At 35.2% G+C, this 11,252-nt stretch overlaps 1 protein-coding gene and 1 long non-coding RNA gene across 2 annotated transcripts; both read left to right on the top strand.

Annotated features, from left to right (window-relative positions):
• Nucleotides 1-2,242: 2,242 nt before the first annotated feature.
• LOC122608971 lies at nucleotides 2,243-2,872 on the top strand. The gene has a single exon (XM_043782037.1). It carries the CDS (start codon nucleotides 2,243-2,245, stop codon nucleotides 2,870-2,872), a length of 630 nt encoding a protein of 209 aa, XP_043637972.1.
• A 3,762-nt stretch (nucleotides 2,873-6,634) lies between these two features.
• LOC122606565 lies at nucleotides 6,635-8,205 on the top strand. The gene is made up of 4 exons (XR_006324946.1): nucleotides 6,635-6,849; nucleotides 7,089-7,126; nucleotides 7,286-7,333; nucleotides 7,932-8,205. It is a non-coding gene; the product is annotated as an uncharacterized LOC122606565 (long non-coding RNA).
• The last annotated feature ends 3,047 nt before the right edge of the window (nucleotides 8,206-11,252 follow it).

The raw sequence follows: 11,252 nt of genomic DNA, 5'->3' as shown, positions 1-11,252 counted from the left end.
AGATTGTCGAAAAAGAACTTGAAGGTTGTTGTCACAGAACTGTCCAACACTGAACAAGTTATGACTCAGACCTTCAACATAATGAACTTTCTTATGATTTATTGCCAGTCATGTGTTTTGAACACTCGGAATCGAGTATCCATACGCATAGTTAACTTATCATACTTCTTTTATAGGGTGCTGACGATCCTAACCAGATAATTGACTTCTTTATTACTAGCTTAATTGGAGTCCCAGTCGTGTTCGGTATCAAAGTTGATCAATACAATATGAAACCTGAATTTTCGCGTAGGTTACAGTCACAAAATACTATGGTGCTGAACTTGGTGACTTAAACAACGTCAATGCCATTATGCCACGTGTAGTGCCCCCGTTGCTCCCGGTTGTTGCCAATAGAGCATCTACACTTGACTCAGATTTACATGATTATGAAATGCAGCCAAAGGTCACGGATTGTGAAGAAGCAATGATGGATGAAATTCAATGGGGGCCTCGTGTAACTTCTACAACCATAAATGAAGCTCCTATTCTGGACTCAAATGGCACAAATGTGGAACCTTTGGACCAGATCAATGAATGCAACATGATTAATGATGTTGCTATGGAAGATAAAGATAAGATAATTAAGGACGCCGATGATTCCAAGGTTCAAGATACTATACAAGTCGTCAATTAATTATTTTGAACATTTATCATTCATTGTTTTTTCTACTATTTTACATGGGCGGTACCACATGGGGAGCAAAGAGAGCAATTGTCCCCCTCAAAATTTAGATTTTGTCATGTATTTTCAAATTTTTCATCGATTTTAAAAAATTTCTTATACGTTTTTAACATTTTGACCCCTTTTATATTTATATTTCACGGATTTTTTAATTTTGCCCTCTCTGAGATTTTTTTCTGGTTCCGCCTCTGTTATCTTATGTTTGATTTTGCGACATTTCATGGTATTTCTTTATAATCCACTCTATCTATATCTATACTCCCTTATAAAGCATTTTGAAGTTTTATTTATGACATGTCTTAAAAAATTAAGCATACTTTTTTTTTCTTCCAAAAAACCCTTTCACTATATATATGGTTTTCAAAATGGTCCTCTGTACACTACAACACTGAATTACCGTATCTACCTTTATAACAAATTGTCACTACTAAAACAAAATTTCGCCGCAACGTGCGGGTATTATGCTCGTCTTTATAGACAAACTTGAACATGTTTCAAGTACTTTAAACATATTTGCACTTTTCTTAATTTATTGGGATACTTGCACTTTTGTCAATTCTTTGTTTTAACCCGTATTGTTCTAGTTTGAATGTATCCTTTGGTTATTTAGTTTTATTTAGTAGTTTTTTATTTATTTATTTATTTTATTTAATGTTATAATTGATTATTTTGATTGTAAATTTTTTTTTTTTAAATATTGGTGAACTAAGCATGCGACATTATTTAAAATTTTTATTTTAATTAATGTAGTTTATGTTATATATTAATAAAATATTTTATCTTTAGTTATATGTATTGTGTTATGAATTTAATTAAAGTGGGGTCCATATGGTAGGTGAATGATTAAGGGCATTCACAGTCGTCCCATTCTAGCTCGTTCCCCACTCGTTCTTTGTTCATGGACGAGCGCACACGGTTAGGTGTGGCTCGTCCCTTGCTTCGTTCTTGCGAGTTCATTCCCACAGAGATGAACAGTTTTGCATTTTTTTTTAATTTCGAAGCTAAATTCAAATTTTTTGAACGTTGGAGGCTATAACGGTCGACTTACCACCCATGCAAAAGTCATCTTCTCCAAAATGCTATATATATATATATAGTATATACATTCCGGCCATATATATTAACTATACTAAATTTCTCCAAAACAACACCCATTTCTACCATACAAAATGTCTAGAAACTTTAGCAACCAACGGGGTGACGACTTCTTTAACTCCTCCGCTCCATCTCAAGTATCTCACACCTCACCATCCACACCACAATATCCACCCTACATACCATCACCAAACGATTATCAATACCAACAATGGCTATCCCAACAACCACCACCCTCAACCCAACTGCCACCGCAAGTCGCGGTCCAACCACCACCACAGCCACCACTAGCCGCACCACAGCCACCACCAGTCGATATACCAGAGTCATCCAACCAAAAAAGGAAAGTAAACGCATGGCCAGTAGCAAAAAGGGAGCTGCAGTCGACCAAAAGAGTCGAAGAAAGCTTGGACCAAGTTGGAGATGAAGATTCTGACCGAGTGTTGGCTCGATGCGTCCGAGGATCCAGATTTTGGGACTGATCGAAAGGGTGATATGTTCTGGGACACAGTGATTGAGAACTACAATGCACAAGTGGAATATCAACGAAACAAGAATCAATTGACGTCAAAATGGAGGAAGATTCGAGCCCATGTTGCCAAGTTCAATGCCATTTATTCCAAGTACGATGATAACCGAATTAGCGGAGAAAACCACGCCCAAGTGATGGAAGAGGCGCGATCCGCCTACAAAGAAGAAGTTGGGGCCACGTTTAATATGTATGATTGTTGGTTACTTTTGAAGGATAAGCCGTTGATTTTCGCGCCTTCCGCCGTGGATGTTTTGGGTCGTAACATGAAAAACCGAAGACCGGGAGTTGTGGATGTTGACAGTGATGAGGATGCTCCTGCCTATGCACCCGTCGATCTTGGAACCGAAAACGAACTCTTCGGGCCTGACCCGTATGCGCGTCCAGCTAAATCAAAGACTCCTCGCACTTCCGCCTCTTCCGATGCAGGTTCAGCTCGCTCATCAGCATCAGACATCGCAACACGACTAGAGAGGCATTGTAGCACCCTACCGAGATTATGGAGTCCCAGAAGGAGTCACTAACTTGGATACGCGAGGAAGAAACAAAAAGGACGATGTATTCGGCACTTTCTTTCATGGGAACGACCTAGTTGGACGACGAGGAGAAGATGTTCATCAAGGACGCGAAGAAGAGGTTGATGGCAGAGTACACACCGTTAGTCCGAGGTCCCTGCGGTGTTTAGTTGGTTTAATATGTGGTTTTAATTATTATTATGTACCGAACAATTTCGTTTTAATTTTCTAGTTTAATGTGTGTTGTAATTTTTTTTTTCTAAGTTTTTTTATATATTTTTTTTAAATTTTATGAATGAAGTGTGTTTTTTTAATTAATTGAATGTTTTTTTTAAGTTTATAAATATATTTATATGTATATTGTATTTTTAGTTGCTTAAAAATAAATAAATGGGGTGGGTCCTAGACTAGTCCTGGCATTGTGGGTGTTTTAGGGGATTAGTCCTTGGTTAGTCCTTGGGCTGATGTGGCGCTGATTTGGTGCTGACAGGGACTAGTCCTTGGAGAATGAGTGCCTCCCACTGTGAATACTCTAAGGAGAAAAAGATAAGGTGAAAGAAAGAGAAGGTGATGCTGATGTGGCAGGAAAAAGTGTAGGTGAAAATGGTGAATGGTTACTAATGGTCTTAGGAGCTGAGCTAGACTTTACTCGGATTTTTAGAAACAGAGCGTTTACTTTTCTGAAAGCCGCCAGCTTTTCTTGGATTTGACCGCTGTGCACTGCCAATAAGAACAGAAGAAAGAGATTCCATATCATCCTCAGCAGATGACCCAGCTGAAGCTTTACTATGTGAACTGAATATATCTCTCTCATGACTGTGAGATGAACTAATGCTTCTAGAAGCAGTCGGTGACATTGATTGTCTGCTACTTTCTTGAAGCTGGTAAAGAGCCACGAACCATACAATGCGGGTCGATCAGCCAAAGAGGTTCTGAGATTCAGTGGGACCTCAGTCGAAAAACCCGGAATAGTGGACTGCCATGCCTTTACTTTTGGTGAGGGTGAATTTCCTTTGCTACCCCGTGAGCTCATTGTACCATTAGAACCGGTACTCAATCTCCGTGGTGATATGGGTTTGCGGGACGGTGGAGATGATCTAAGGGAGGAGGTGGTAGGTTTTGATGTAGTAGGTGGACTAGCACTATGTGCTGAAGATGCTCGGCCTCTACCTAGCTTCCACCGTGCTATTATGAGATCGGGGAGATAGGCTCACACGGTTTGGGCTAGCACTGGCTCTATGGCTCTTCTCCATCTATCTAAAGTATACATTTAACAAGTTGTTAGACGGCGCAATCCATTTTCTAAGTTTTGTTTTGTTGCTTAAAAAAATACTCTGAAATATTAGATAAACAGTGAAAATTTACACCCAGTTATTTATAAACTAGGGAATTCATACCGCCCGATGGGCAGTTTCGATCTCTGAAAGCTTATGCGTTGATGAGTCGCGGTGTTAAAGAAAACCAAAAACTTTTTCAAATTAAAACAAATATTAAAAAATCAAGTTGCAACGTGTTCATTTTTTCTGTTAAGGACAATATTTACGACACAATGATGTTTGTGTTTACTTTTAATAATGACCGAATGAACAAATGTTATAAAAAAAAGTCCAAAAAACAAACGCAAAACAAAAATTACAATAAAATGTTAAAGGAATAAATTTTCATAAAAAATAATCTAACACTACAAATCGAATTGTTGAAAAATAAAAAGTATATTGAAAAAAATATATGTTTTAAAGAAAAAAAGAAAAAGTATAATGAAAACAAAAAAGTTTTAAAGAAAAAATTTTAAACTAACAAAAAGTTACAAAACGGATTTTTAAAATACAAAATGTTTAAAAAAACCTCCAAAATAAAATCAAAATTGAATAAAATATTTAAGGAAAACCCTCAAAATTCAAAATAAAACAAAAAAATGCAACTAAGTGTGAAAAAAAAAGTTATATAAAAATAAGAATTTTAAATATATAAGAAAAAAGCAAAAAAACAAGAAAACCTAAATGTTATTTTAAAATCAAAGAAAAAATGAAAAAGAAATATGAGGTAAAATGTAATATAACAAATCTCCCTAATTAGTAAAATAAAAAGAAAAAAAAAGGGAAATGGGTTTTGAACTAGCAACCTTTACCTTTGAAACCAACATCCCAATTATTTGAACCAAAGCAACTTTTATACTATAATTGCTAAACCAAATATTTATCTAATAGTTTCATGTAAAGACAAAAGTTTTTTAATGAAAAACATAGAAAAACATAAAAGGGAAGGGGAAGCGAGTTTAAACCAGCGACCCCTCCCATGGAAACCATCATCCAAACCAATTGAACCAAAGAAAATTTTGTTTCATAATTACTGAATCAAATATATATCTACAAGTTTCATGTAAAGATAAGAAGTTACTATTCTAAAAAACAAAGAAAAACATAAAAGGGAAGGGGAAGCGGGTTTCGAACCAGCGACCCCTCCCATGGAAATCATCATCCAAACCAATTGAACCATTAGAGGGGAGGGAGTGGTCGCGGGGAAGAGGAAGCAGGGTCGCGGGCCGCGCGGGCACACTGCCGCCAGCGGTTCATCGTAGGAGAGAGAGAAAGAAAATGGGGGAAGAACCCCGATAGGGGGAAGGAAGAAAGAGAAAGGAAGAAGGAGGAGAGAGAGGGTTGTGATTGGCTGGTCAAAACGCGTGGGGCCTCCACCAACGGGTCTCACGGCCGTTAGTTTAAAAAAAAATTATTTTATTTTATTTTATTTAATCTTTTTATCTATAAAACCAACATCACTTCACCATTTTTATACAACAAAATACCATTCTTCTCCATTCTTCTCTCATCTTTCTTTCAAATTATATACCAAAACTCTATCCCTTTTATAAAAAAAAAACATGTCATCCAATTCTTCTTCGTCGGAGGATTTAAATTATCCTACTTCTTCCGACGAATCCACGGGTAGTTCTTTTAATGATTTTTTAATATTTTTAATAAAATGTAATGTTTTATGAATGATTAATGTTGTTATTTTATATAGTTTGTAATATTATATAGTATTAAAAATAAATGAAAAAGAAATGAAATAGTATTAAAAATAAATGAAAAATAAATGATGAGGTGGAGATGGGGGGAAGATGGGGAAAGTGTCGCCTGTGATTTGGGAAAGATGGGGAAAGAATGGAGTAAAATGAATTGGCAAAATTTTATTGGTGACCACTCCCTCCCCTCTCTACTGAATCAAATATTTATTTACAAGTTTCATGTAAAAACAAAAAGTTACTATTCACTACCCATTGATTTATTATAGTAAGTAATGTTTTATGAATGATTAATGTTGTTATTTTATATAGTTTGTAAAATTATATAGTATTAAAAATAAATGAAAAATAAATGAAATAGTATTAAAAATAAATGAAAAATAAATGATGAGGTGGAGATGGGGGAAGATGGAGAAAGTGTCGCCCGTGATTTGGGGAAGATGGAAGAAAAATGAAGTAAAATAAAGTGACAAAATTTTATTGGTTAGTGTTGGAGGAAGAGGGGTGACCACTCCCTCATACTGAATCAAATATTTATCTACAAGTTTTATGTAAAGACAAAAAGTTACTATTCACTATCCATTGATTTATTATAGTATTATAGTAATACAAGTTTCATGTAAATTGATTACCCATTGATTTATTATAGTAAGTAATGAGTCAGTCCACGTTGTATTCTATAGCATAAATCCTCTTGAATAATTATTTTGAAATAAATTTTAAACTTACTATGATTATATGTAATCATACTTGGCGCACTAATATTTACGGAGAGATACAAAAAGTGCTTCAATTCACCAATGCAGATTACACCCCACAAGCCAAATTTCCACCTCTAATAAATACCACAAAGTGTTGGAACTTATGTCCAAAATACCTACTTTGGCAGACTGTATTGTTCTGTTTCAGAAAGAAAGATGTTTATGAGGTTCATAATAAGGGTTTGTAAGGTTTCATAACAAAGGTTTGTGAAAGGTCAGCTTTATTGGTGGGTTATAATATAATTTACGAGAAAATTTTTAATTAGTGGTTTGTATCTGGTTTATCATTGTTATTGTATATTTATCACTGCTTTAATTATATGTATTGGAAGTGTAAGGGTCCTATAATAATTTGATCCATTAATTTTCTGATTTATGAATTTTGAAGTGAGTTTGGGTGTTGGCATTAATAAAAAATCACCTTCAATGTATTAATTGACAGATCGACCTCAATGGCATCTCAAGAACTCCCCCCATACGGTAAAATTTCTTCCTTTCCTTTTGATTAATTGTATCATAACAACAATTATTCAATGAAATTTGTAGAAACTTTTCATTATTTATTTAATCAGGTTTTTTTTTATTTGATTTTTGGATGTATTTTGTTTTTATAATTACTTTGAGTGCTTTTCTCTCTAGATCACAACTCAAACACATTTGTTAGTTATCTACCTCAACGTCTTTCAAGTAAGCATTTCCTATTTTCAATCTTTTATTTTGATTCTGATTCAAGTTCTAAACTTTCAATTCATAATTATTTTTGATGCCAATCAAGTGTTTGTTTTGAAATGTCAATTGCTCTTTTAATCCACGAGAGCAAGTACCCGCGCTTTGCGGCGGTGAGAAAGTGGGGTGATAGGTCCTAGAGTGTGATAGCCAAATGACTTAGCCGTACGGGTTTCGCCTTCAGATTTAAAAATTCATCGAAAGTGTATCAAATGACATCTCTAATGAAAGACCATGAAATTTTAAAAAAACCCATATAATTTTTATAATTTATCGATGTACGACTTTTGAGATAAAATATTTTGAATGAATTGGAAGAAGAAATAATTTATGAAAGAGAGAGAAAAAAAATGATTGATTGAGATTTGAGGAGAGAGAAAGGGTGCTAAGTAAATATAGAATTAATATATGAATATTTTTGAAAAGTAAATGTTGAAACTTAAAATGTAAGCTTTACATCTTTTAATCCATAATTATCTAAAAAAAAGTAATTTCCTTATTCACAGTGCACAAAAAAAGCAAAATATTTTTCAAGTTGTATACTTTTATCATAATACAGAGTTATACAACTATACAAGGAGTCTCGGAGTCTATGTTGATTCTGGTGATGTAAAGTGATGATGGTAAGAATAAAATTGTGGATTCCGCAGTTATCTTCATAGGTATGATTTGCAGCAGGTTTCAAGATGGATTATATATACATGTTCTTCTGTTCGCTTTGCTGTTGTTGATTGTGTTCAATCGAGATGATTTCAATGGATGAACAGGTATAGTTGTTTAACTATTGTTAAGTTTGTGCTAAATCATGTGTAATCAATCTTCTATGTCTTTCATAAAATTGGCTATCTGGAACAAAAATCTGATCAAAGTTGGTTACCTTTTTTTCTTATGATCTTATTTGCAATTTCATAATATCGTACTGTGTAGTTTTAACCATAGAGTTAACTACCAATTGGGTTCTTCAATTTGTAGTTTTAACAAGATTCTCTCATGCTTTTAAAAGTACAAGAGCAAGTATCCGCGCGTTGTGGCGGTGTGATGACGGAGGTGATAGGTCATAGAGTGTGATAGCCAAATGCCTTAATCGTACGGGGTCCGCCTCGGATTTAAAAATTCGTCAAAAGTATATCAAATGTAATCTCTAATGAAAGAACATTAAATTTTAAGAACACCCATATAATTTTTATAATTTATCGATGTACGGTTTTTGAGATAAAAGATTTTGAATGAATTGGAGGAAGAAATGATTTATGGAGGAGAGAAAAAAAATGATTGGTTGAAATTTGATGAGAGAGAAAGGGTGTTAGATAAATATAGAATTGATATATGGGCATTTTGGGAAAGTAAATGTTGAAACTTAAAATGTAAACAGGGGAGATCTGCTTTATAATATACGAGAGCAAGTACCCGCGCGTTGCGGCGGTGAGATGGTGGGGGGTGATAGGTCATAAAGTGTGATAGCCAAATGCCTTAACCGTACGGGCTCCGTCCTCAGATTTAAAAATTCGTCAAAAGTATGTCGAATGACATCTCTAATGAAAGAGCATTAAATTTTAAAAATTTGCACGGTTTTTGAGATAAAAGATTTTGAATGAATTGGAGGAGGAAATGATTTATGAAGGAGAGAGAAAAAAAATGATTGGTTGAGATTTGAAGAGAGAGAAAGGATGTTAGGTAAATATAGAATTGATATATGGGCATTTTAGGAAAGTAAATGTTGAAATTTAAAATGTAAACAGGAGAGATCTGTTTTATAATATAGTATAGATATAGATGAGTTGGGTAATGGGCATGCTATTGCACACGTTGAAACAGACCAGGATAGGTCGAGTCACCCAAAAATCAATTGAATAAACCTATTTTAGCTGTATTTAGTATGCCACAAGTAACATAAAATATAACAATTAACACGATTGGTTGTCGTTGAGCCTAACCAGTCCATTAGGCCCAGCTATTCAGGCCAATATGAGCATCGTGGTCCGGCCAGCTGTTCAGTACGGAGAAGTTGAATGAACACCCCTGGTACATAGTATAGGTTCTAAACAAAGTCCTAAATACATTTATTAGTCCATAAATTATATACTGACATTGTTTATGGTAATGATTAAAAAACACTACAAAGCTGTTATTTTACTTCTGTTGTTTAGCACTCTGAAAATCAAACTTGATTAGTAACTCATTTGACCTTCAATTTAAAGAAGGTTGCACCTTATTTGTAAGCTGATGTAAGATTTGGGGATTAATTGTTAGGTTCGATCCCCACAAGTGGGGTTAATTTGGTAGTTTACCTTGACGCTATCCCAACACGGGGTTATGCGGGTGCCCTAGGCACATGGGACTAAGGGGTTCCCATCAACTTACCATTTTAATTGTTGATTTCTTGATGGTCATGTAAGAGAAAATGGTAAGACTCGTACAGTCCATTATGCTCCATGATACTTTAAGTATCATATGAACTGGCCAAATTTCGTGGTAATAGGAGATCCGATTAAAAGACCCTAATCTGTTTTTTCTTATCTTCCTTATGATGTGATCTCAATTGCCTCACAAGATCTGTTTTTTGTTCAACGTTTGAACAATGTGTAGGTGCTCTGTTCAATTGACTCAAACTTTGTTAAAGGTTTTTTTTAAAGACCGCTAGGAGGCCACAATACTACCCATTGATATAGCAGCAGCCAGCAGGAAGCGTTCCATAGCCAGCTAGGAATGAATTTTGGTGGTGGACTTCACATGCTACAAAGTGACAACAATAACAACCCTCTTGTGCCTCACCTAGGTATTGGCTTCTCTGACTTTGGTCGTAAGCAAGCTATTGGTTGTTCTAGTTCTATCAATGAGGGATAAGGAAGTGGTGGCTCGGGTAGTGGAGCTGGTGGCGGTACATTTTAGCTAAATCTTCAGATATAGTCTTGATACTGTTTGTGCTAAGCAATGGTTTGACCCGTTTGAGTTTTTTTAAATCAAGCACAACGAACATACAAACAAGACAAAATGTTTTTAGTGTTTGGGTATGAGGTATGCACAACGAACATACAAATTAGACATAATGTTTTTAAAGAAAAAATCCCACATATTATTAATCCAGCTTGAAACTCCTTATTTTGAAAAATTATTATACGGTTGGAACAATCCAGAATGTATGCAGACTGCTGGAACAATTATTATACGGTTTAAAGGCTTTACCATGACTCAATTGGACCGGCTACTTACCTATAATATGAACCTTATGTTGGAGCACCATTCAAGAAAACAACAATTTATTGAAGATACATTCGAATTACAAGTAAATTAAGTACTACTAAACAATACAAGAAAGCTAAATAGATAACAAAACAGAAACAGAAAGAAAGGCAAAAAACGGGTTGAGGATATGGTTAAACCAAGGTCCCTTAAAACTGATTTCGGGCTACCCAAGTGAACCCGATAGTTTCCCAGGGTACAACAGCCAAAGCAGATTGTACTGCCGAAGTTAACCACAACCCGGAATTATACCTTCAAGAACAATACGAAATGAAGAAAATGAAAGAAAATCTGGTTGATGATCCAGATTGAGAGAGTGTTTGTATTGTTGTTTTAACTACCAAAAAACACCACTAAGTATAGTTTATATACATATAAACTGGTTAGTGGATGTTTTAGTGGGACACATGTTGGTTTGCATGGTTAAACAACATGTGTTACACTTAAGACTAAGTCAAGTGTCCTGCAAGGTACAAGGCCTGGAATAGGACCACCCACTGAGCCATAATCGAGCCATGTAAGCCATAACCGAGCTACACGGAACTAGCCAAAAATAAAGACGGCTCAATAGCGGCTCGCGACGATGCGAGTGTGCTAAGTACAAAGTGCGCCACTAAAATGCCACATTACGCCTCATCGC

This window comes from Erigeron canadensis, chromosome 7, assembly GCF_010389155.1.
Source record: "Erigeron canadensis isolate Cc75 chromosome 7, C_canadensis_v1, whole genome shotgun sequence".
NCBI lineage: Eukaryota > Viridiplantae > Streptophyta > Magnoliopsida > Asterales > Asteraceae > Erigeron > Erigeron canadensis.
This window is presented reverse-complemented; position numbering and strand designations above follow the sequence as displayed.